Source organism: Rattus norvegicus, chromosome 4 (assembly GCF_036323735.1).
Source record: "Rattus norvegicus strain BN/NHsdMcwi chromosome 4, GRCr8, whole genome shotgun sequence".
NCBI classification, from domain to species: Eukaryota; Metazoa; Chordata; class Mammalia; order Rodentia; family Muridae; genus Rattus; species Rattus norvegicus.
Window position 1 is genome coordinate 87450182 of NC_086022.1, and position 27346 is coordinate 87477527.

General features: G+C 43.3%; 1 protein-coding gene across 1 annotated transcript in view; it reads left to right on the forward strand.

Moving 5' to 3' along the window:
- Fkbp9 (FKBP prolyl isomerase 9) overlaps positions 1 to 27346 on the forward strand; it is a 50471-nt gene that overhangs the window by 13743 nt on the left and 9382 nt on the right. Inside the window, exons 2-7 of the mRNA NM_001007646.1 lie at positions 5661 to 5806; positions 6579 to 6768; positions 7376 to 7521; positions 12030 to 12219; positions 16547 to 16692; positions 25475 to 25661. Coding sequence (NP_001007647.1) covers positions 5661 to 5806; positions 6579 to 6768; positions 7376 to 7521; positions 12030 to 12219; positions 16547 to 16692; positions 25475 to 25661 — 1005 coding nt within the window. The remainder of the gene's footprint in view (positions 1 to 5660; positions 5807 to 6578; positions 6769 to 7375; positions 7522 to 12029; positions 12220 to 16546; positions 16693 to 25474; positions 25662 to 27346) is intronic.

Sequence of the window (27346 nt, forward strand, 5' to 3'; positions counted from 1 at the left end):
CAGATGGAGACTATTACAGAGATCCACAACTAGCCACAGTGCAGAGAATGACTGTGGGTGCCAACCCTGACTGATCCATCTGCAAGATGACCTAGGATGCCTGCTATCAAATAGTGCCTTTTAGGAAAACACACCTGTAAAGTATCAGCAATATGGTTGCCTGATCAAATCTAGTGTAATGACAATACCAGCGGATATGCCAGTGTTGGTGGGGGGAGATGTCACATGGTTTCACCCCTAGATGAAGGAGTTATACATGGTCAATGCCTGTTAAGAGATTCAGTTTCTTCCACGGGTGAGCTCCCACATAGGATGTCCAATCCTAAGTGGTCAGCCTTGGAAACATGTTTATATAAGAAATTCTAAGTGTATAAACACAGAGAGAGAGAGAGAGAGGGGTAGGGGGAGGAAGGGGAAGGGGAAGGGGAAGGGGAGGGGGAGGGGAGAGAGAGAGAGAGAGAGAGAGAGAGAGAGAGAGAGAGAGAGAGAGAGAGAGAAACACATTTGTACAGAAGTATTAGGGTAAGGCACAGTCATCTCAGGACAGACAGAGAATTTAGACCTCTGTCTCAAGACGGAGGAATAGTGGCAGATACCACGAAAATGACATGAGTCAGAGTCTCAATGATGGAGAACTTGGCTTGATCCCAGAAGATAAAAGTGGTAGGTGGAAAGCTCTCAGTGCTGCATTTGCAGAGAAAGAATCATGAGCTACAGAAAGAACAAACAGCTCCCATCAAGGTGATCTAAAGGGGCCCTAGAGGTGAGTGGTCACCCAGGAACGCTGGGTTGCCCTTTTTGAAGGCTCCCTAGCCCTCTCCCTTCTCACCCCGTCTCCTTCTCCCTGACTGGTCTGGCTGGGTCCCTCACCTGAGTAGATTTCCTTCGCTGGCCCTCCAGCTCCTTGGAGCAAGAAGCAGCCCCCTTTAAAGTGTCCCACACCCAGTTTGCACATCAGCTTTAGTTCCCCTGGCTCTCCCTCAATATGTATAACACATAACAATAATGATCAAATAAGGGAGCATGGATTTGGGAGATAGGGTATGGGAGGGGCTTGAGGGGGGAGGGAAGGCGTAGGAGAGATGTAGATACAGTGCTCATGTATGGAATTCTCAAAATAGAATAGAGCCAAAATAGAATAGAAACGGCTTTGTGTTAAGAGCACAGCTGCCCTTCTAGATGACCCAGGTTTGATTCCTAGTACCTACGTAGTGGCTTACAACTGTCCTTAACTCCAGTTCCAGGTGAGATGAAGTGGGCACCAGGCATGAATGTGGTGTATAGACATACGTGCAAAGCACTCATACATGTAAAATAATTTTAAAAAATTAAATAAAAACAAGTAAATAAAATAAAAGTCCAGAAACACTTTCAGTTTAATTTGCAATTTCTTAATGTCATTTTCAGAGGAATTATTTGTGATCTGTTAGCTGAGCCTAAAATATTCCTCTATTGCCAAACCAACTCTTTGAATATTTAATTTCAGTTTAATGGACTTTTTAATAGGAATCAATGCTAAATGTGTAAGCTTCTTAGAAAATGAATTAGAACTATTAAAGCAGGATGTGTGTGCACTTAAAAAATTGTATTAAGCTTGGGAACTGTTTTCACGTTCTGCAGATGAGGAATGTATTTCTTTTTTTTTATTTATTAACTTGAGTATTTCTTTTCTTTTTTTTTTTTTATTAACTTGAGTATTTCTTATATACATTTCGAGTGTTATTCCCTTTCCCGGTATCCGGGCAAACATCCCCCTCCCTCCTCCCCTTCCTTATGGGTGTTCCCCTCCCAACCCTCCCCCCCATTGCCGCCCTCCCCCCACCAGTCTAGTTCACTGGGGGTTCAGTCTTAGCAGGACCCAGGGCTTCCCCTTCCACTGGTGCTCTTACTAGGATATTCATTGCTACCTATGAGGTCAGAGTCCAGGGTCAGTCCATGTATAGTCTTTAGGTAGTGGCTTAGTCCCTGGAAGCTCTGGTTGCTTGGTATTGTTGTACATATGGGGTCTCGAGCCCCTTCAAGCTCTTCCAGTTCTTTCTCTGATTCCTTCAACGGGGGTCCTATTCTCAGTTCAGTGGTTTGCTGCTGGCATTCGCCTCTGTATTTGCTGTATTCTGGCTGTGTCTCTCAGGAGCAATCTACATCCGGCTCCTGTCGGTCTGCACTTCTTTGCTTCATCCATCTTGTCTAATTGGGTGGCTGTATATGTATGGGCCACATGTGGGGCAGGCTCTGAATGGGTGTTCCTTCAGTCTCTGTTTTAATCTTTGCCTCTCTCTTCCCTGCCAAGGGTATTCTTGTTCCCCTTTTAAAGAAGGAGTGAAGCATTCACATTTTGATCATCCGTCTTGAGTTTCATTTGTTCTAGGCATCTAGGGTAATTCAAGCATTTGGGCTAATAGCCACTTATCAATGAGTGCATACCATGTTTGTCTTTCTGTGATTGGGTTAGCTCACTCAGGATGATGTTTTCCAGTTCCAACCATTTGCCTACGAATTTCATAAACTCGTTGTTTTTGATAGCTGAGTAATATTCCATTGTGTAGATGTACCACATTTTCTGTGTCCATTCCTCTGTTGAAGGGCATCTGGGTTCTTTCCAGGTTCTGGCTATTATAAATAAGGCTGCAATGAACATAGTGGAGCACGTGTCTTTTTTATATGTTGGGGCATCTTTTGGGTATATGCCCAAGAGAGGTATAGCTGGATCCTCCGGCAGTTCAATGTCCAATTTTCTGAGGAACCTCCAGACTGATTTCCAGAATGGTTGTACCAGTCTGCAACCCCACCAACAATGGAGGAGTGTTCCTCTTTCTCCGCATCCTCGCCAGCATTTGCTGTCACCTGAGGTTTTGATCTTAGCCATTCTCACTGGTGTGAGGTGAAATCTCAGGGTTGTTTTGATTTGCATTTCCCTTATGACTAAAGATGTTGAACATTTCTTTAGGTGTTTCTCAGCCATTCGGCAGAGGAATGTATTTCTAAAGCCACTTCCTGTTTGGGTTCTGATGCTGCTCCAACATGGGCTAGTCCTCTGGAATCTTGAAAGCCTTGCAGATAGTTTCATTATCCCAACCCCAAGGATGGCTCTGAGGGTGGTACTGTGATATGGCCATGCTCAAGCAAAACTCAGGAGCCGGCAGAACAGGAGGTGGCATTTGCCCCAGAGTGGAGGTTTAAGCTTGATGTGTGCAGAAGGTGCACATGCTTCCTGGTGCTCCAGTGTAGCCTGGGCTGGAAATCCTGTTCTGTTCACTGACCTTGAATTAAAATGGGGTATGAGACTAGGAGGAGCTGGGTAGGGGGAAGTTCTGAGGAAGCTGACTCCTTTGCTTGGCCAAATTGTTCTTTAGGAAGAAAATGAGGAAAAGGCAGATATTTCAAAACAAAGGATGACACAGAATCATGAATGCTAGCAGTTATTAACTCTCTCCCTCCCTCTTTCCCCTGCCACTCTTAGGTTTTTAAATATGAATCTTTCCATACATAGTATCTTTATCTATAGTTGTGTAAATGAAAAATGGTATCATTTAACATTGTAGCTGTGTTACCTGTAGTATTTGTGTGTGTGTGTGTGTGTGTGTGTGTGTGTTTGTGTGTGTGTCTCTGTGTGTGTGGCATGTATGCTTGCCACAACACACATAGAGAGGCCATGGGGTGTCCTGTGGTAGTTGGTCCTCTCTACCTGCCATGTGAGCCCCAGGGACCCAGATTCTCAGGCTTGGCAGCAGCACCTTTACCAGCTGAGCCATCCCATTGGCCTACCCCTTGCTCGCTGAGAGCATCCTTCAATATGGATGGGAATCTGTAACATGGCACCGAAAGCTGACTGTACATCTGACTAAAACAAAGCCAGCAATGGAAACATTGCTTCTTATTATAAACCAAGATCTGCAGCAAGCTTTCTTTTGTTTATTCTTCTCTGTTTTCCACTCATTTCTCCTTCCCCAACCTGATTCTTTTCTTCAGTCTGCAGGGCTGGGAATTAAATCCAGAGCCTTGCAATGCTAGATTCCACCACTGAGCAGTATCTCCAGACTTCTTTCCCTTTAAATTTCAAGGCAGTCTCACAGGTTGCCCAGACTACCTTTGAACTTGTGATCCTTTCCCCTCGACTTCCTTTATAGCTGATACTACACATGGGCTATCAGGCCGAGATGTGAGGTCACTTTTCCACATACAGTGTTTGAAAATATGGGCTTCTCTGTCAGTTTATAAAGTAGATGTAAATATATATATATATATATATATATATATATATATATATATATATATATCAAAGAGCTTAACCAATACATCTCCTGGAAGATAAAGCTTTGTTGCCGAATTTATTGTTGAAGAACAAGCATGTAAGTCCCAGCCATGATTTGTTATTTATGGCCTGACGTGTCAGCATTTAATCTTGCGCACCCCCTCTCTATTGAGTGTGTCTCCGTGTGCTTAGGAAATAAGAGGACAATTTCCAGACTTTCTGCTTCCTCTGTGGGTTCAGGAGGATCAAACTCAGGGTGTCAGGCTTGTGTGGCAAGCGTTATTTTTTTTTTAAGAGGACAAAAGGCTTTATTTGATTTACACTCCCAGGCCATCATTGAGTAAAGCCAGGGCAGGGATCATGCAAGGCCTTGAAGCAGACACCTTGGAGAAATGGTGCTTGCTGCCTCACTCACAGGCTCAGACCTGGTGAACAAGTTTTCTTATTTAGCACAGAATTATCTGCCTGGGGTGATGCTGCCACAACGGCTTGTGCCCTTCTTCAACAATAAATAATGTCTCACAGACATACTTCTGCAAGATAATCTGATTTAGACAATTCTTCAACCAAGTCTTTCCTTTCAGATGACCCTATGCTGTGTCAAGTCAACAATTAACCTAGGACAGCACCTAACCTACCAAGTATCATAGGTCAGACACGCTACAATATGCTGCAACCCACCAATCAGCTGTTTACCATTATGACCACATATGCTTATAGCTTCATGGGAAGAGGTTATTGTAGTGTGGCAAGCATTTTTAAAAAACCTTTTTATTGGTTCTTTGTTAATTTCACATCATGCACCCCAATTCCACTCACCTCTCCCATGCACTCTCTCCACCCTTGCAACCTTATCCTCAATAACAGGAAAAAAAATCTCATAGTGGAAACTATAGTGTGTCATGGTGTGTCCCAAGTATACCCTTTGTCCATACTTCTTTGCTTGCAAATGCTCATATCAGTGAGTCATTGGTCTGGTACGAGGCCTCTGGCTTCTGCTACACTATCAATACTGGAACCTCATTAGGATTCCTCTTGGATATGGATGTCCTGTTGTTGCCCTGTGCCATGGAGATCCTATAGTTTTGGATCTGTAGGACCAGTCCCTTTATGCCCTCCAGCAGTTCATCCATGGGGGTTGGGAGATGTTAGGGAGAACTAATTCAAAGCCCTGGATCTGGGCCTGAGCTGATCAGTCCAGTGGCAAGCAATTTTAGGGGGATTTGTTGACAATATTCAAGTTAATATAAAAACTTCAGCCCCGCAGGTACTGTCCAGTAATGACAAATCCTGGGTCAGTAACTCCTTGCCAGGCCTTTTTCTTTGCTGCTGTGACCGTCACGAAACTGTTTTCACTGTGGTAATAGCTGCTTTTATTTCTCTTTCTCTCTTCCTTCTGGATTGCCAGCTATGACAGGGACTCTACGTTCAGTGTGTTTGTGGGAAAAGGCCAGCTGATCGCAGGGATGGACCAAGCTCTTGTTGGGATGTGTGTAAACGAGAGGCGTTTTGTGACGATTCCCCCAAACCTCGCCTATGGAAGTGAAGGAGTTTGTAAGTCTTCGTTCTGTTATTTATAGACACATTCACATACCCTTCAGTCAACCTGACTGGAGAATTTGAAATCTTTAATAGGAGAAAAAGAAAGGCCCAACACCCCTAGCTAGCACTTCTAGTATAGGTTTATCTCTTAGAGAGGGAAGAAAGTGCTGACACAGAAGAAGCTAACGCACTCTTGAGAAGAGTTTTTCTCTCTCTTTAACTTTATTTGGAGGAACAATCAGCCCTTTGGAATTGTGCATCTGTGATGGGTTTGAATTCTTTTGGCTTCTGTTCTCATGGCAGTAGTCAATTGACTTCTTCCTTGTGGGATGTGAACAAATGTTTATTTAACCCACTTAGGTCATTGATAGTAGACCAAAGATCCCACCTAAGCCCAGCCTGGTGAACTAGGGAGTTCGTTGGAGTAACTTACAGGAGCTTGGTTGAGGGGTTACTTCCGGGCAGCAGCTGGATCACTGAAAAAAACATTGTAGAAGGGGTGGGGTCAGATAAAAGCTGCATCTCCGAAGCTCCCTGTACGACTTGGAGGCAGCTCCTTAGGACACAGTTCCTCTCCCTAACCACCACTTAGATTTTACAACTTTCGGGAGAAACCTAGTATATCTTTTTCTGTTAGCTTCTCCAGTCTGCTATACCCACTTCCTCCCTCCTGGGGGGAGCCGTTCAACAAGGAGAAAATAGCTATTCAACAGCTGCTTTCTAGGGAACCTCGGAGTCGCCAGAAGATGGCAGTCTCTCAGTGTGAATGCACTTCAATTTCCAGCTGGTGTGATCCCTCCAAACTCAGTTCTTCACTTTGATGTACTCTTGGTGGACATTTGGAATTCTGAAGACCAGGTTCAGATTCAGACGTATTTCAAGCCCCCCAGTTGCCCTCGGACTATCCAAGTATCTGATTTTGTGAGGTACCACTACAATGGAACATTCTTGGATGGGACGCTGTTTGATTCCAGGTAAGTGCCACGGTTGGTGCCAGTGTGTGAAATGCCCTTGGTTCCTTCTGTCCTGTCTTCTTTATGTGATCACTAGGAAACGAGAAAATGTATTCTACCAAACTATACTTTGTACCAAATCCTTCCTCATATAATCGTGGTTAGTGTTAGATACTCTGTGGTGCCAGGGTCAAACTAAAACACCTTAGAAAAAATTAAAGATTTCATTTAAATGATTAAATGATTAAACCATTGTTGGAGATCTCCTGTGAAGTGAAGGGACATGTTTCCAGGGAAGCTCATGGGTGTTTGAGTCATTTATGTGGTTTGTCTATGGGAAGGGAAGAGGAGAACTATAGAGAGGCCTGAGGCTAGGAGAAAAACTAGGGAACGCTCTGAGATTTTCTGTAATGGCAGAGTGCTCAGTGAGCAAGAGAGCCGTTGGCTGCTGGTATCAATAGGAGGTCTCATTTCTTCCTAACCCGAAGGGAGCAAAAATGGGACACATGCCTACTCTGAGGGATGACTGTGGGCTTTGTGTTCACCTGAGATTTGGGAAACGAAAACCCCAAGGGGTGAGTTAGGAACGGTATGCAGCTTACTTCCTTCCTCTTTGACGTTTTTTCAGCCACAATCGCATGAAAACCTATGACACCTATGTGGGGATTGGATGGCTGATTCCTGGAATGGACAAAGGGCTGCTGGGCATGTGTGTTGGGGAGAAGCGCATCATCACCATACCTCCTTTTCTGGCCTATGGGGAGGAGGGAGATGGTAAGTCCCTCTTCCTCAGAGCTTTATCTTTATGTTTACTTTCATTGATGAGAGTACGTGTGTGTGCTTGTTTCTCTGTACATGTACCACATGATGTATTGGGCATGGAGGCCAGGAGAGGGCTTCAGATCCCCGGTAGGTGGAGAGTCCGGCTGTTGAGAGCTGCTCTGTGTGGGTGCTGGGAACCCTACCTGAGTCTTCTGCCAGAGCAGTTAGTGCTCTTAACTCCTGGGCCATCTCTGAGCCACGTCTCTAGCCTCATTGTCCTTACTTCTGTCTGTAGCAATCATTTCGTCTGTGTCCACTGAAACATACCCTGCCTTTTGCTCTAGGCCAACACTACAACTATGGTAGCCACCGGCTACCATATTCTGGTCACAGCCTCCCATCTCTGGTATGCGTGAGTCACACACCACTAAGGGCTCTGAGCTACTCCACAAATACCTTTTGTTTCCGTCATTACAGAGAGGTCTTTTGGACAGCGCTAGTCAGGGCGATCTTCTATCTAGAACTTGAATTTCTCATTTGCATTTGAACATCGGTGTTCATGGTAAGCACTGTGTCCCTCCCTGCTTTGCCAGCTGCAGCCCTGGGCACCAAGTTCTCTCACTTTCTTATCTGTAAGCAAGATTTGATGTAGACAGTTTAAGAAGCTGTAGACACCAAAGTAAAGGTTTAGTCACTGATGTCTGAATGGACGTATTCCCCAGCTTTTCCCCTTTGTTGGCTTTATGAGTGTATGTGTGTTTTACTTGGACAAACTGAGAGCATACCATTGGCTGTGGCGATTGTGGAGTTGGCGGAGTTCTTGCCTTGCATTCATGAAGCCCCAGGTTTGACCCCCAGCACATGGGGGTACATGCTTCTATTTTCAGTATCTGTGAGGTGAGAGCAGGAGGATTAGGAGTTCAAGGTCATCTTCAGCTACACAGTAAGTTGGAGCCCAGCTGGGACATGTAAGACCCTGTCTCGAAAGCAAAATAAAATAAAGTAATGTCCTATGAAGAGAAGTAGAGTGTTGACTGATAATTAATGCTTTTTATTTATTCAAACTAAATTTCCCACATCTCACATTTTTCACACATACTGACAATCGGATATAACAGAGACCTTTAGGCGTGTAAGTCATAGGGCATACACGGAATAAAGAATAGAAACTAGGGCAGGGTGTGGTGGCATCCACCTGTCATAGCAGTTGACAGACTGAGCCTTAGGATCATGAGTTCAAGGCCAGCCTGGTAATAAGAACCTATTTTAAAGAATCACAATAAAAAAGGATACAAGTGAAAACATGGCGCTCTTGAGGAAGTCAAATGGTACTCTAATTCACAATAATCAATGTACTGTTTTCCACACTGTTTTCTGCCTTTGTGGTGTGTAGGGCAAAGGAGAGGGGAGGCCAAGGGGATGAGGCTCAGCCTTTCCATGTTTTCTATTCCCAGGCTTGAGATCGGCAAACAGCTCTTAATGCTTGTACTTCTCTGTTGCTGCACCGTGACCAGCAGTAATGGATTGAAGGAAGGGTTTATACACAGATCAGGGAATAAGAGGTCATCATGGCAGTAAGCAGCAGGCATGGCACCATGAGTGAGGCGAGAGCGTACCTCTTCAAATGCATTTACAAAACACACAGAGGCAACTAGAGGTGTGAGGCCTTTAATCTCCAAGTCGGCCCTCCAGGGACAGACTACTCCAGCAAAGTCAGGCTTTACTGCCTAGACCTCCTGAACAGTGTTACCAGCTCGGGAGTGTCACCAACTTGGGAGGCTGTGTTCAAATGTCCGAGACTATGGGGGCCTTTCTCATTCAAACCTCGATAATGGGCTATTTTTACTTGTCGGTGCTTGTGATCTAACTTAGGGCCTTGTGCATGCAAAATGTGCTATCGTGCTGACTGCAAACCAGTCCTGCATACTATGTCTTCACAGTCAGCTGATGGAGTACCCTGCTAGAGAGAAATAGTTGGGAAATTACCACAAACGTGTCTTAACTTCTTGTCTCTGGAAGATATAAATTGTTCATTTTAAAATTTTTTTTATCCCATGGATTTATTTATTTATTCACGTTATATTCTGATTGCAGTCCCCCCTTCCTCCCAGTCCTCCCCTTACATGGCCCTTGCCCCATCCCCTCTGTTTCCCATCACCTGTGAGAAGAAGGATGTCTCTTCCAGGGTACCAACCCACCCTGGCACCTCAAGTCACTACAGGACTAGGTACATCCTCTCCTGTTGAGGCAACACAAGACAGACAGTCAGGAGGGGAGGATCCATAGTCAGGCAGTAGAGTCAGGGTACACGCCCACTCCAGTTGCTGGGCTACGTCACACATTTGCTGCATTAGTGCAGGGGGTAGGGGAGCAACGAGGCCCAGTCCTTATATAATTTTTGGTTGGTGGTTCAATCTCAGTCCAGGTTGGTTGACTCTGTTGGTCTTCCTCTCGAGTCCCTGTCCTCTTTGGGTCCCTCAATCCTTTCTCTAGCCATAAGTTATTCTTGATTGTCTCATTCTTGGCCAATGGGAGTGCATTCACTTCAGCGCCTAAATCTTGCTTTGTAGCCAAAGCTGGCTTTGAACCGCTGATCCTCCTGACTCAGCTTCCCAAATGCTGACAAAATATTTTGGATATCATCTAAATAACAAAATAAGATTCCTAGCCTACTACAAAAAATCATTTCTTTAAAGTAGATACTTAGGGTGCATGTGTTTAAAATAACACTTTTAAAACACTATGTATTTATGTAATACCTCACTAAGCTCAGCTATCAAAGTATATACCTTAGATGTTTGAATTATGTACCACATAAATTATATCTTACAAAAGCTGCAAAAATATTCAGCAAGTATATGTGAATGCTAGGAAAATTTAAACTCTTGAGTTGATTTTGAGACTTTCTTTTTTGGGACTGGGGCATTAGTAGATCACTATGGACCTGCATGACTGAGTCTGATCTTTAACAGTATAAGGGAAATAAACAGAATGAAAAAGACTTCCTTTCTAAAAACATTTTTTATACAACATAAGTCCCCAGCTCCTTCCAACTCCTCCCCATCTTCCTACTCACCCAATTTAACATTCCTTCTCTTTCAAAAAATGAAAATCAAAACAAACTTAAAAAAAAAAAGGAAAACAAAACAAAACAACAAAAAAACCCCAAGCAGCGGACAAAAACTATGTGGTGCATTTTGTGTGGGCCAACTACCCCTGGGCATGGGGTGGGGCCTGAAGTGTTGTTGTTATTACCCCTAACAGTGCTTTTGAAAAAACTGGTTTCCCCTTTCTTAGTAGGGACCAATTGCAAATAGCTTCTTGGTTAGAACTTGGGACTTGGGATTTACTCCCCCTAATCAGTGCTAGGATTTTGTCTGGTTTGAACTGTGCAAGTCCTGTGCATGTTGTCCCACAGTCCATGAGTTCATTTGTGATATGTCTAGAAGAAATGTCTAGAAGTCACAATATGTCTAGAAGAAGCTAATATTCTCTTTATCCAAAGGCATTAAATACGTGGAGTTTGTATTTTTACCTCCTGATTCTTCCCACACCTAGAGGGAATGTTTCAATTCCAGGGGGGATGTTGCTATACCACATACATAACTAATTGTTACTGTGCAGTGGTGGTGTACGCCTTTAATCACAGCACTCTGGAGGCAGAGGCAGGAGGATCTCTGAGGCTGGCCTGGTCTACAGAGTGAGTTCCAGGACAGTCAAGGCTACACAGAGAAACCCTGTCTCAAATACTCAGAAAAAAAAAGTCATTCTGTATTGTTTAGAGAATAATGAAAAAATAGAAGTCTCTGTGTAATACAGATAGAATTTTTAATTTTTTATTTCTTTAGTGCTGGCCGGGCTTGAACTCATGTACCTGAGGGGGATCTTGAATTCTCATTGCTTTCCACCTCCCTAGTGCTGGGATTGCACTTGGGTGCCACCATGTCTGGTTTTACGGATGTAACTTTTTGTCTTCAATATTTTTGCTCTGAGATTGGTTGAATCCATAGATGTAGAACCCAGACATACAGAGCGTATGCTGTATCCTGCATGTCCCATCCTAGAAACATCCAAGAGAAACAGCACCATGCAGAAACGAGATAGAAGAGATGTGTTATCTAATTTCTGTTTATTAACAGCTCATTTTGGATAAAGAACTTTACATTAAAAAAATGGCCCTCGGTTTTAAAGAACATGACTGTATAGTATTTTCCAGAGTGAAGTTACAAGTTTGGAGTTTGCACATTTGAATGTTTACAATGCATTTGTGCCAGACAGAACCCATAGGAGATAAGGATTTGGATTCCACAGAGAGCTTCTCATTGGGGCCTGAGCATCTGAGGTGTGGTCATGGTCTCACCAGGGTGAGACACTGTAGTTCCACAACATGGAGAGCAGAGCGTTTCCTTGGCTTGAAAACTTCCAGGCATGAGGAACACCAACACAGATGGCATGAGTGGTTGTCAAAGCACTTCCTACATTTTGTGTCTGGAATGAATTTTTCTTCCATTTCACTCTAGGAAAAGACATCCCTGGGCAGGCGTCCCTCGTCTTTGATGTTGCATTATTGGACCTCCATAACCCCAAGGATACCATTTCTGTTGAGAACAAGGTCGTCCCTGAGAGCTGTGAGAGGAGAAGTCAGAGTGGGGATTTCCTTAGGTATCATTACAATGGCACGCTTCTGGATGGCACCCTCTTTGACTCCAGGTAAGGAAGCTACTCTTCGTTCACCAGAACATCTGGCTAAGTGGTGTGTAACCAACCGTGGTTGGCCGTGGTGGAAATACACCATCAGTCCTGACTCAATTTTAGTCATCACTACAGGTCTCTGTTTTCAGACTCTGAGTTTCTTCCAAGGTGGTTACCAGGGTCTCTTGGTTTAGATGGTTTAGGAAACAGGAGGTACTTATGTTCCTAGACACCCATTGTTCTCTTTCCTACTCTGAACCCACTGTCGACTCGAGGATGTGGAGTGGTCAGAAGTGAGGTGAAGAGATAAAGTGGACGAAGAGCCTATCTCTGCTGCCCTAGCTTCCTGATGTTGGATAGTGTTGCAGCTCTTTGAATATCAGCTTCAGCTTATTCCTCATTTCAACACGTTCTCCATGATGGTTGAGTTAAGGTATTGAAAGTGCTGTGTTTAAAAGTTGAGGACACCAGCTGGATGCAGTTGGATGCGCCTGGATGCATCCAGCTCCTTGTGAATGGATGGTGCAGAGGCTAGTTCCCCTGCCTCTTCCTCAGCAATTACCCAGCGGGCTTCAGTGCACAATGCACGTGGCAAGCTGTGGCGTGTCTTGTTTATTCAGGTGGCAGGCATGTTAGTTTTGAAACCACTCCTCTGGCTTCCCATAAACAAATAGTGACAGAGCCTCTATGTCTCTGAGGTAATAGACTTCTAATTTGTTTATCCATCCAAAGCAGCAAAGAGGGATTTTTCTATGGTACTTTTTAAATTGGAACAACACATTCTTCTTACTTGTTAAGATCTCTTCTACATTTTTAATCATTTTTTTTCTTAAGACATACAGTAATCAACATGGTTCAACATTAAACTAAGTAGTAAATTAAGATATTCAATATACATGTCTTTGCCTCTCTTGATTTATTCTTTAGAGTTAACTATTTATTTTAATTAATTTTAGACTTATTTATTTTATGTATGTGAGTGTTTTGCCTGCATTTATGTATGTGCACCTCATGTGTACCTGATGCCCACAGAGGACAGAATGTGTTGGATCTCTTGGAACTAGAGTTATGTATTACTGAGGGCCACCCTGTGGGTGCTGAGAATTGAACTTGGTCCTCTGCAAGAGCCACAAGTACTCATAACTGCTGAGCCATCTCTCCAGCCCCAATTGAACCATTTTTATGTTTCTCCTTTACTCTTCCTTTTCCTCCCTTCCTCTCCTCCCTTTCCCTCCCTCTCTCCTCCTCCTCTTCCTCTTCCTCCCCTTCTTCCTCCTCCTCCTCCATTTCTCTCCTCCCTCACTTCATCCTTTTAAAAATTTATAGTTCATAATTGAACCCCAGGGTCTCACATTGAGCAATAACCCAAGCCTTTAAGAAGTTTTTGTTTTGTTTTGTTTGTTTGTTTGTTTTTTGAGATCAGGTATTCCTGTTTAGCTCAGACTGGTTTTGAACTCCTGAACTCAAAGCGGTCTTCCTGCTCCAGTCTCCCAAATCCTAGAATTACAGGTGCACACCTCTCCATACAACTTGGATAGTTTTGTTAATCAACCAGTGTGTGTGCATGCATGTGCGTGTGAGTGTGAATGTGTGTCTGTGTGTCTGTATGTTTTAATGTAAATGCAACCAGATGCCAATGTTGCCTTAATTTCTTCCCTTTATGGATATGGTATGTCTCTGTGTGTATGTATGTGTAAACACATTATAGAAGATTAGTTACTTTACATATAATTCTGTTCCTTGATAGGAACATTTTCCACATTGGTGCAATGAGAGAACTCATTTGGTTTTCACATCTGCATTGTTTCCTACTGGGCAGGTATAAAGTGTTTATATGACCATCATCCTATTGCTTTTGACTTATCTTTGTACTTTTCTGTTATTAATTTTTTTCTCAATGCATGTTTGACATTACTTTTTACATTTCAGCGTGACTCTGTCCTTTATTCCTTGGAATTACATTCCTAGTTAAGGGCCATTGCAGTTTGGCAGAGTGGGAGTGCCTGTGTTCCCAGCTACTTGGGAGGTTGGGGCAAGAGGATTACTTAAGCTCTGGTGTTAGAGGCTAGCCTGGGCAACACAGGGATGGCCCTGTGGAAGGAGGTGAGGGAGGGAGGGACGGAGGGAGGGAAGGAGGTGGAGAGATCATTTTCTGGGCGTACTGGATTTCTGCCCACATGATGGAACTAATTTTTCTGCAAATTTTTAGTGGTTCGCCATGTGAGTGCAGTGGGATCTCATCTATCCTAACCAATATAATAGTCCATTGTATAGATTCTGTCTTAAACTTATGCAATCAATCCTTTTGGGGGCCATTTATGGTTTTCCTACCTTTTGACATTTAAAAAGAGTTGTAGTAATTTTTCTTTTTTTTTTTGTGCCTAGGTCTTCAAGTATATGATTCTTTCCGAGAAGAATCTTTGGGTCAAAGCTTATATATGTGTGTGTATATATGTTATTTTAATGTATTCTTAATCAAAATGGAATTTTACTGCTTTCCCTTTTCCACCCCACATATATTATCTTTTGATAGCATTCTCTGGGTATCATTTAGTAGTAAGACCCAGCTGTGGTTGCTTATGTCTTCAGTCCTACACTTGGAAGGCTGAGGCAGGAGGATTGTCTTAAGTTTTGATGCTAGCTTGGTCTCAAAACATACAACAAAACAAATAAAGCTTTGGTAACTTTCAAGAGAAAAATCATGCCTAAAATTTTAATCTGAACTTCTTTGATGGTTATTGTTTCTGCATATTTATTTGGAAATCTTTTATTATCATTTTTCCCTATTTTTATATTAATGGTATTGTAATTTGTCCTTTTCTTATTGATATGAAGAAATTAATCCTTTTGTGGTTGATATTTTCTATGCTTACATTTTGTTTGTTCTCTATATTTAGTATTCTGACTATAATACAGCATGGGAAAGTTCTGTCTGCTTGGCATTTTGGGTGCAACCTATTTTTGGGTATCTTTCCCCTTAGGGTTGGGAACATTTCTGCTATGCCTCCAACATGCCTTGAACATGAAGTTCCTCTCCTTCTCCTGTGCCTAGATTTGTTTTTTAAATTATGTTCCACATATCTGGAATGTTCTATTCATGCTCTATTACTTGATCTATCTTTGGTATTGTCTGAATATTCCAAATCCTCCACCTTGTCTTCAGGCTCTGATATCCTGCCCTCCTCTTGGTGCAGTCGGCTGGCGAGTCTCTCCAACTTCTACGACATATTGAAGTGTTCATTTCCAGGTTTTCAGTTTGGAATTTTTCAAGTATTTTAAAAACCATGTGTATGTATTTATGTTTGTGTGTACATTGTGCACACAAGTGCAGCTGTCAGCAGTGGCCACAAGCCCGTGGAGCTGGAGGCACAGGAAGGTTTAAGCTAATGGTCTGGGTGTTGGGAACTTTCTCTGTCTTAAGGGCTGAGCCATCGCTACTATTCAGGGTTTCTCTTAATTAAATTACTACAATATTAATTTATTGTATGCTGTATTGGCTTCCTCATGTTGTTCATTTATTTTTATACTCTCTCAAGTCAGTTCCTGAGCTTGTGTTCTGCTTCATTTCCTTGAATATATTTATAATTATTCTTTGGAATCCTTTCTTGGGATCTCATCTAATTCACTTTGCAGGCCATCCTATGGAATTAGTAATTATTGGTGGAGTCAGGTTGTATTTAATTTACACAGTCTTTATGTTGTTTTCTACACTCGGTTTTGCTATCTTACCAATGGAAGTGTCTGCTGTACTCAGGAGGGGGCTGGGCTTTAGTAACTCTAGGTGTCACTTTTGTCTGCTAGAGGGCACCAGGCTCAGTCCCAGACTTCTGCAGAGTAGAGACTGTCTCCCAAACAATTACTGTCAAAGGGAAGGAAGGCTCACTATGAATGTGCACGGTCAACCAAACAATCGTTTAAACGTTAGTTATTTTAGGAAGTAGTACTTTGTACACTGTAGGTGTGAGTGAGAAGGGAAAAAATCAGAGTAAGACTAGTAGTTTTGATGCAGTAAGGAAGGTGAGGAAGGAAATGCAAATACATGAATACTTGGGCAGATAGGGAAGTGGGAAAGAGATGAGGTCACTCCCATCAGCTCCACTGTATGGCTGCTTCTCACACACACACTCCTTTTATCTCGTAACCATACAGATAGAAAACACAATGTGCTGTTCCTGCAGATGCTCACATGTTCCTCATTCCAGGGGCTGTGTCCTTGCATTCTATGGTTCAGCCGTTCTGGGGTGTGGAGTTACCTGTGGCCCTTTGGTATCAGGATTCTGAGTAATTTCCCCAGCTGCTGTGTGTCCCTTGTGAATGACCTCATCTTTTCCTTCTTCTTTCTTAGCTATTCACGGAACCACACCTTTGACACGTACATTGGGCAGGGCTATGTGATTCCTGGGATGGATGAAGGCTTACTGGGTGTCTGCATTGGAGAGAGGCGAAGGATTGTGGTCCCTCCTCACCTGGGCTATGGAGAAGAAGGAAGAGGTGTGTATTACCTGCCCTTCTCACTAACTGGCTACTTCCACATTGCTCAGGTCAGCACGTCTAGAGATGAAACAAGGAATCTAAATCTAGCCTAAGACTCCGCCCCACTGATGGTTTTCTTTTCTAAAGCTGTTGGTTTGCAACAGTTTCCTATCCCCATATTCCTTTTCTTTCTGACAAATGTACCCTCTGCAACCACTAATGAAAGAACAGTGAATTCTACCTTGTTTCACCAATTGTTAACATTTTACTAATATGTAATATATATTTTTATTTTAATTTTACATGTATGAATATTTAACCTGCTTGTATGTAAGGGTACTGTGTATGTGTGTCGTCTGAGGAGGCCAGGAGAGGACACTGGATCTCTTGAAACTGGAGTCACAGAGCGTTGTGAGCTGCTGTGCTGGGAACTGAACCTTGGTTCCTCTGGAAGAGCAGCCAGTGTTCTTAACTGATGAGCCATCTTTCTTCCAGCCCCAGGATTTACTATACTTTTAACTGTGTTTGTATTTCTTTCTTTATTTTAAATAAGGTGGTTGAAAGTAAGTGTAACTTCACTCCTGTTTTGTTTTTTATCTTACACATTAAGGAATGCCCCCCATTTAGCTGTACAATTCAGCAACATTAGTAAATTTAATGAGTTTTGTAGTAGTCACATTAATTCTCAGAACACTTATGTCACCTTATAAACAAAGTACCTTTAAAGGCTGTAGAAATAGCTAAGTGTGGTGGCACAGGCCTGCAGTCCCAACACTGGCGGTGGAGGCAGGAGAGTCAGAAGTTAAAGTTATTGTTGGCTATATAAGGAAGTTGAGGCTAGCCTGAGCTAAATGGGACCTTGTTTCAAAAACAAAACAAATCAAAACAAACAAACAAAAACAGACAAAACAGATGCAAGTAATATATGTTAGCTTTAGGATTTAAAAAAAAAAAGCTAAGAAGATAAATTATACCTCCAAATCTCCCTAAATCACACCAGAAGTTAGTGCTACTGAGAGACATATCACATCAAAACTGCCCATGAATCTGTGAATATATGCTTATTAAAAGGGCATTTGCTGGTTTGATTAAGGACTTTTTTTTGTTGTTTTGTTTTTTCCTTTTTTTTTAATCTTTATTAACTTGAGTGTTTCTTATTTACATTTTGATTGTTATTCCCCTTCCCGGTTTCCCGGCCAACATCCCCCTAACCCCTCCCCCTCCCCTTCTATATGGGCTTCCCCTCCCCATCCTCCCCCCATTACCGCCCTCCCCCCAACATTGATTAAGGACCTTGAAGCAGGAAGGGTGTTCTGGATTACTCAGATGGCCCTGAGATGCTTTGAGGGTCTTTGAGGGAGTCAGGATGTCATCTTGGGGAGAAGTCAATAAGCTACATTTAGACTGAGGAGGGCGATGGTCAGGATTCAGGTTGCCTTTGGTCAGAGGAAAAAAGGTACCTCTCTCTCCTGAGGTCTCCAAAAGGAGCACACCCTGACAGTGCCTTTAAATTACCCTGCTGACTTCCAGGACTGTGTCTGTTTGTTTGTCCTCTTCCCATCTTGTCCTGTTCCCTCCCGTCTTTCTCGTATCTTCCCCTTCCCTCCTCTCCTCTCCTCTCCTCTCCTCTCCTCTCCTCTCCTCTCCTCTCCTCTCCTCTCCTCTCCTCTCCTCTCTTCTCCTCTCTTCTCTTCTCTTCTTTCCCCTCCCCTCCCCTCCTTTCCTTCTTATTGTTCTGGGCACAGAACTTAGGGCCCGGTGTGTCCTAGGCAAGTGCCTTACTGCTATGCTTCATCTCCAGCCCAGTTTTTGTGGTTTCAAGCCCCCAAATTTGTAGTAAATTTTTATTCCAGTGGTAGATATTTCTGTACTTTTGGATATGTGTGTTAAAGTTAAAGTTATGTGTATATAAGTTAAAGGAAAGGTATGTACTAAATATGAGGTCCAAGCCTATTGATATGGCTCTGTGGAGGTAGAGGCAGGGGAATTGAGAGTTCAAGTCCAGCCTGGGCTACAGAGGTAGGCCCTTTCTCAAAGATAGAGAGGAAAATAAAGACATACCTACCTATCTATTCACACTGAAAAGGAGGTCACCTTCTTATCATATTGTGTTGTACTTCCTCTCTTTATCTGGTTTGTTGTACATAGTATTTAATATTTAAAACTTTTTCATTTTTTTCTCTTGCATTATTTTTTGCTGGCTTGCTTAGATTTCCTTAGGAAAAGTTGGTAACAGTTGTTATCATAGTTTTATACTCTTTTTGCTGCTAGACTTCTGACTGACCTCATTGACTGAATATGCTCACTTCATTAACCCTCTTCTGATTTCTATTCACATATAATGTGAATCTTGGGAATTTTTTTCCAGAGGTTTCCTCACAGAGGATTCAAGACGTATCAAGCTGGTTAGAAACTAGAGGGTACAACTGAGAATTTTTTTTTTTTTTTGGATCATAAAAGGTCATAGCTTAAGGAATATGAGCTGGAGCCAGGTGGGGTAAGGTAATGCATGCTGTAATCTTAGTACTCAGGAGCAGAGGCTGAGGCAAAGGCTTTGGAGTTTAAGGCCACCTTCCCTGTCTTTGTTACCTTCTATTGCTGTGAAAGACACCATGACCAAGGCAGCTTGTAGAAGAGTTTATTTGGGGCTTACAGCTTCAGAGGGTTGTAGTTCATGATGGCAGTGCAAAGGCATGATGCCATGAACAGCTAAGAGCTTAGATTTGTAAGTAGGAGGCACAAAGGGCTACCTACAAATGACATGGACCTTTGGAACCTCAAAGCCTGTCCCTTGTGTCACACCTCCTCCAACAAGGCCATACTTCCTAATCCATCTCAAACACTTAGACCCACTGGGGATCAAGTACTTAAACCATTAAACCTAACTAAGTAGTGACTCTGAGGCCAAACCCTACATGAGATCCTGTCCCCCCCAAAAAGGAGAGAGAACCAATGTAGAGGGAGAGAGGAAAAAAGAGGAGGAGGAAGAAAAAAAGAAAAGAAAAAGATGAGGGATTTACTCAGTGTTAAAATGCCTGCATAGCATATATGAGGCCCTGGCTTCAATCCTTAGTAATGAAGTGAATAAAGGAATGGATGAATGGACAATTAAATGAATAAGTAAATACATAAAATAGCTCTTACTTTGTGTCCTGTTTAGAGTTTTGATGCTACCATTTTATACTGTGCACAGAAGTGCCTAGTTTCTGAGCATTCTTATTTCATTATGACTTGAAGAAGAATCCTTCCTGTCTTTTAAAAAAAAGAACACACTGATGAAAACCATTTGTTTACAGTATTCTTTTTCCTTTTGGCTGCCCATCAAGAATGAGACTGAGCATGGCCACAGAATTAAATGGTGCTTTTGGAAATATCCAAAGAGGCTGCTCCATCTTCAATCCCACATTATAGTAGGGGAGGGCGCCTTGAAGTGTAAAACCCAGGTGCTCTGGGTCAGCACACAGTGGCTTTTGGGAGGGTTACGTAGGACTTCATGGTGATCCCTGAAGCACTGGCCCAGAAACAGGTGAGGAAGCAGTTATGCTTAGCTTGTGGCTTCCTTTCAGCACACTGGAGTGCCAGGTACTAACAGGGTCACTGTAAAATCTGTGGCACCAGTGAGCCTCTCGTGGTGGTCATGGCCTCTGCTGACATTTTGTTTTGTTGAAGCTGTTTCACCTCAAGGGTTAGGAAAAGCAGAATAAGATTTCCGGATGTTTGGGCCTTCTTTGCCCCCTTCCACATTCTGTGAGGACAGCCCAGGAATTAGGACTCTTAGGTGTGTTCTTCTGAAGGGTGGGTTTCTTGTTATAGAAGGAGAGCTTCCCTGTGGCTTGCTGTTCCCCCAAACTGTCTTTTCAGTAATTTTTAGAGGAGAGTGAGGAAAATAATTGCTATCTTACCCACTTGTCTCTAGGACTGTGTGCATGTGTTGTTGTATATGTGTATGTGCACATATGCATGTCCACTGGGTGTTGCATGTGTTGTATATGTGTGTGCACAAGTGCGTGGGTGTGCACACTGGGTATATGCATGTGTTATGTATGTATGTGCACATGTGTGTGGGTGAGCACATTGGCTGGAGGCCTGAGGATGAATCAGGTGTCTCTTTTTTCATTGTTCTTCCTTTTGTTTTTTAGACAGAGTCTCTCTGAGCCTCAAGCTCATTGATTTAGCTAGGTGAGGAGCCTACTGGCTTTGGACTGGTATTGTAGGCATGCATTCTATGCCCAGAGTTTTACATGTTCTTGGGAATCTGAACTCAACTTATCAGGCCTGTACATCAGGCACTTTGCTGACTGAACCATCTCCCATACCCTTCTTGGACTTCTTGTACAAAGACTCATGGAAAACTGGAAATAGTTGTGGATAGTATTTCTATATTAAGACGTATTGCAAGTTTGAGGAACAGAGTTGATCCTTAGCACCCACATAAAACAGCCAGCTATGATGGGTTTAATGTATGTATCCAGGAGGCAGAGATCCCTGGGGCTGGCTGAGTGAGCCTAGATGCCTTTGTTGAGTTCCAGAACAGTTAGAGATCCTATCTAATAAAATAAAATAAAATAAAATAAAATAAAATAAAGGAAGGAAGGGAGGAAGGGAGGGAGGAAGGGAGGAAGGAAGGAAGGAAGGAAAAGTCGATGGTGCTCTTGGATCAGTAACACCTGAGTTTGCCCTCTGGTCTGCACACCTGTGCATGCGTGTGCGTGTACATGCACAGCTCTACATAGAAGAAAGCATTACTATAATTACTGTTCAGATAAGATTGTACGACCCATTAAAGTGGAACGGTTTGCTTAAGGCCACAGAATGGAGCCACAATTAGACCCAGAACTTTATTACGCATCTGTGTCACAGGGCAAGTCCCCATTATGCAATGAATTGCTGGTTTCCATATGTAGTGAACTGAGAGTTCAAACTAGAAGTTCCGGAGATCTCGAGGGGAATTAGTGAGGAGCAGGAAGTAGGTGAGTTTTCTGCTGGGCCAGGCAGCCAGCAACCTTTGTGTCTGCCTTGCTGGCCTCTCTGGGGGGAAAGTCTTGGGTTCAAGCTCTGTTCTCTGGCTTTATAGGCTAAGAAACTTCATTTGATGGTCCATCACAGATGCATTGAGTAATCTCATGCCCATGTTCTGCTTAGGTGTTGGGAAACCTATTAGAGAACAAGACAAACAATAACTCTGCCCACACACAGCCTGCATCCTCACTGATGGCCACACTAACATGTTTATCTCTGAGTTAACTAAGCACCTGGGAGACTGACCCACATTAACTTCCTAGAAGCTGACAAGCAAGCCTGGAATTAAAATGGAACTCACTGAGTGGGTGTGAATCTGTTTCTCAGCTCACCAAGATGTTTGCGTCAAAGACGTTGACTAAGTCATCGGCAGAGCGCTTGGTGAATTGATGGCAGGTCTGGGAATGTGCTGGTCTGGAACCTATTCCATTTTCTCCCGTAGCAGGCCCTGTTTCCCATTGCATCATTAAGGGATCATTTTATTTACATTAATCAAGTTTAGTATCTGCCTGCTTATACATCTATGTTGGAGAAAGGTTAAGTTAACCACGTGTCATTAACACAGTCTTTCTTTCTCTTGTTTTTTGAGACAGCGTATCACTGTGTATCCCTAACTGGACTGAAGTCACTCTGTAGACCAGGCTGTAACTAGAAGTTACAGATATCCACCTGCCTCTGCCTCCCAAGTTCTGGGATTAAAGGCATGAGTCACCATGCCCAGCCATAGTTTTTGTTTGTTCTTCTCAAGCCCAGAGGTTCTTGAATGTTAGTGCAGATGGGAATTACTTATAGCTTTACAGAGTGTTGTGTGGCAGGGGGCTAGGACTCTGCATTTTTACCTGGATCCAGACAAGATTAAACCACTGCTAAAGTCACAGAATAAGGGTCAGGCACTGACGTTTTTAATTTTACTTTTAATTTTTGAGACAGTGTCTCTCTATGGAATTCAACCCTCAGTTTCCCCACCACTGCTTAAATTATTTTAAAGTTTTGTGTGTGTGTGTATGTGTTTCTTTCTTTTTTCCTTTGTTTTAATGAGTATTCTTTTAAAAATTAAATTTATTTATTCACTTTACAATCTAATATCAACCCTTCCTCCCCTCTTAATACCTCATCATGCAAGTCCTCTCTCTCATTTCCCTTAGAAGAGGAAGACCCCCCCATGCCACCCCTCCCCCTCCCCCCCCCCACTCCACTTCCATCCCCCACCCCACACTTCCTACCCTGCACATCAAATTAATACAGGACGAGGCACATCCTCTCCCACTGAGGCCCAACAGGGTGTCCATTTAGAGGTGTGGGCTCTGCAGGCAGGTAGGCAACAGGCTTAGGGACAGCTTCTGCTCTAACTGTTTAAGGTACCCACATGAAGTCCAAGCTACTCATCTGCTACATGTGTGCAGGGGGCCTCGCTCCTGCCCATGCTCACTGTTTGGTGGGTTATTCAGTCTCTGGGAGGCCCCTAAGAGTCCAGGTTAGTTGACTCTGTTGGTATTCCTGTAGGGTTCCTGTTCTCTTGGGGTCCCTCAACTTTCTCCCAACTCTTCCATAAGAGTCCCCAAGCTCTATCTACTGTTCGGGTGTGAGTCTCTGCATCTCTTTTGATTGGCTGTGGGGTGGAGGCTCTCCGAAGAGAGTTACATTAGGTTCTTGTCTGCAAGCATGATGGAGTATCATTAATAGAGTCGGGGATTGGTTCTTGTCATATGGGCTGGGAGAAGTTGAAGCAGTGGTCATTCCCGCAGTCTCTGTTCTTGGTCCCTGCACATCTTGTAGGGAGGATACATTTTGGGTTGAAAGATTTGTTGGGTAATTTGCTGTCCTTATCTTTCCACTGGGAGTCTTCTCTGACTACAGGAAGTGGCCACTTCAGGATCTTTATCCCCCACTGCTAGGAATCTCAGCTACAGTTCCCCCTTAGATTCTCTGAGGCCTCTCCTCATCCCAGATCTCTGGCACATCCCGGAGATTCCCCTGCCTCCCAGCTGATCTCCCTTCTCTCTCCCCTGCTCTCCCTACATATTATCTCCCCACACTTAACCTCCCCATCCCCTCTTCCATCAACCTCCATTTGATATCTATTTTTCCCCTTTCTGAGAAAGCTTTAACCAGCCTCCCCTGGGCCTTCCTTGTTCCTTAGCTTCTGTGGGTCTGTGGATTGTAGCGTGGATAGCCTATACTTTATGGTTAATGTCCACTTATAAGTGAGTACACACCATGCATGCATGTCCTTTTGGGTCTCGGTTACCTCACTCAGGATGATATTTTATAATTCCACGTCTCCATTGCTGGCGGGGGTGCAAACTTGTACAACCACTCTGGACATCAATATGTTGGTTTCTCAGAAGATCTGGAGTAATTCTACCACTCCTGGGCATATACTCAAAAGATGCTCCACCATCCCACAGGGACACTTGCTCAACTGTGTTCATAGTAGCTTTATTCATAATAGCCAGAAACGGAAAACAACCTAGATGTCTCTCAACTGAAGAATGGATAAAGAAAATGTGGTATGTCTACGTAATGGAATACGACTCAGCCATTAAAAACAAGAACATCATGAATTTTGTAGGCAATGTGATTTTCTTTTGAGATATACATTTGTTTTCATTCTGCAATGGTGAAACATTACATCATTTGATTTTTTTTAAATCACATGCTCAACACGTTTACTTGTTAGACAGGGTCTTCTTGTGTAACACTGGCTGACTGGGGTTTGCCGTGTAGATCAGGTGACCTTAAACTGAGTTGTCTGCTTGACTTTTGCCTCTCAAGTGCTGGAGTAAAGGGTTGGTGGAGCTTATACCATTCTCGTTCTGACCATTTGAAAGCTTACAATTCAGAGGAATTAAATGTATTTACAGTGTTACTAGGGTTGTTGGAGTCAAAGCCTGTTCTCAGGAAGCCCTGAGAAGTTAGGTTCAGAGTCATCCCCAACATACCACAGAAAGATAATAATTGACAGAGTGCAGAGAAGTGAGGTTCATTGAGAGTAGTCACACTGGGAAGAGAAACAGATCAAGAAGTCTGAGAACCCCCTCCCATGGGTCCATCTTCAGTGGCTCTGTCGAGGCTGAGGTTGAAGTATAAGGCAGGAGTTGTGTGTAACTAAGCAGACCCGGTCAAGGTGTGGTTCTGCCCATCACTGACTAACTGTTGTAGTTAGAGCCTCTGCCAAAAGGTGTTTTCTTTATCATTATTAACTTTATTAATAGCTGATGCGGGATAAGTCAGGAAGAGCCACCCTGTGTGGAAGGCTGATTCAGGGATCCTTTATACAGGACATGATCTGGAGGTCTGTAGTCTACACAATAAAACCCTGTCTTAAAAAAAGTGTAAAAATGTTGATCATGTGAGTGTTTAAAAAAAAATGTGTGTGTGTGTGTATATATCAAATAATGTAATTCGCCATCTTTGCAGAATACCAAAAAACAAAACAAAACAGAAACAAAATCCCCAAAAGGTATATACTCAGAGATACTATCTCAAAAAGAAAAATTAATACCCAAGTGTCAGTGCCTGATCCCCTACTGAGACTTTAACAGTGGCCCCAGTCTTGTTTGGATTCAGGTAAAAACGCAGAGACCTGGCCTGCTGCCACCCAACCCTCTGTAAGCTGTAGGTAATTCTTATCTGTACCAACATTCAAGAACCTCTGAGTTTGAGAAGGACCTGGGCTCCTGTGTTCCTTACCCGGACACACCTGCGGGTCCTGCGGTGGGGAGTGCGCAGTGTGTGCTGGGCTGAGCTTGCTCACTGACTCCCTGGGTCTTGCCTTCAGGGAGCATTCCTGGCTCAGCTGTGCTGGTGTTCGACATCCACGTGATTGACTTTCACAACCCTTCGGATTCCATCAGCATCACTTCCCACTACAAGCCTCCAGACTGCTCGGTGCTGAGTAAGAAGGGGGATTACCTCAAATACCACTACAATGCCTCACTTCTGGATGGCACTCTGCTGGACTCCACGTAAGGGTAACTGGGACCCAGATGTGGAGGGAGCCTTTGGTAATACCTCCCACTGTCTTCCTCTCGTCATCCGATGCTGGGTAGGAGCTGTTTGGTGCAACCCTAGTGCAAGCCTTCTCAGTGCTCGGTGCATTGTTATAGAATTTCCTGCCACTGCTCTTCCCTGCTCTAGACTGTTCTTACTTGGCAGAACTCTCTTTCTCAGCCAGATCTATATTTAATAACTAAACCCTTAGAGTCAGATGCAGGGACAAACACTCATAATTCCAGTGCTTAGAAAGCTGCAAAGGGAGACAGAAAGTTAGAGGCAAACATGGATGCATAGTGAGCCCCTTAAGTAAGAGCCTGAGTCGAGTCTGCTACACAAGGCTTCCTTTGTCCTAGGCTATGTAAGCACACCACTGCTGGGCCTCTCTGCTTTTGTCCTCACTTACATGTCCTCCCTGTTTTCAAAAACATTCCTGAATTCCTGGGAGGAACACTGCTCCTGCTTCTTCAGTCTCCTAACACTTTCTGTATTTTTAATCCTCCAGCTTTAAGTTATTTTTGTGTCTGTTAAGATTTGAATTCTTTAGGGACACCTGATTTCTTATTCATAGTTTTTCTTTTGTTTGTCCAGAGTATCTGTAGCACTAAAGGATTATTTTATAAGTGTTAGTTGATAGAAATAAACCTGAAAGTCATAAAATAATGTAAAGACAAGTTTGCTTCCCGTGACTCTGAATCTCAAGTGTGTCTGGAAATTGATTCAGTCTTCTCTGGGAAAAAATGATTTTCAGACTTTATATTTTTGTATAAGAACATCCACTTTTATGCTGAGCCTGATTTAGGTCTGAGTCCAGAGTTGGAGAGCTGTTTGTCCTGAGCGTGAAGGTGCCTCTCTTTTAACTGTCACTTTGTCTGGGAGTCTGGCTTTGGACTATGAGGTCCTGCAAACTGTGGCACATTCAGTGTTATTCCATCAAATCCAAAACTCTCTTAGTATTGGAAATACTATTTTATGTCTCTCTAAAAACACAGAAGTGTTGCCCTGTCAGTCAGTCATAGTCACAGAGCTGTTAAAATGTGCAGGGAAAAATATCACATTTTAGAATTGATGAAATATGTCCTTAACCTCAGTGGCTCTGAGTCACAGAGATCAGACCTCACAGAGCAATCCCAGCCACTGGTTGTGAAAGTATTCAGAGGCAGTGGGAAGGATCAGAGAGCTCACACATGTGAAAATGGCCCAGCATTCAGTGCTCCTGTCTCGGCTCTGCTGCTCAGACCAAGAAAGGGGACATGGGGCTGGGAGACAAAGAAATTCCTTCTTGTCTGTGTAGGTTATGCATCTGAGGGGCAGAGATCAGACTTCCTGCATTCTGATGTTTGGTGGAATCACCATATTCTTATGGAGCAGAAGCCATGGGATGCAGGAAACCTGCTTTTTAAGGAAAAAATTGCGATAAAAATTCCTTGAGAGTCATTTGTTACCTGTAAATTCACAGGCAAGAGCCGTGGCTACACATCCTTGCTGGCCTTTGTGTGTGTGTGTGTGTGTGTGTGTGTGTGTGTGTGTGTGTGTGTGTAAGATTCCAAATAAAGGAATCATGGGAAGGATGGCAGGCAACTATGCTCCTGGCCACCTCAAACCCTACATGGGTACAAGCAACACAACAGTTCACTGGTGTGGGTGGTTGTTATCA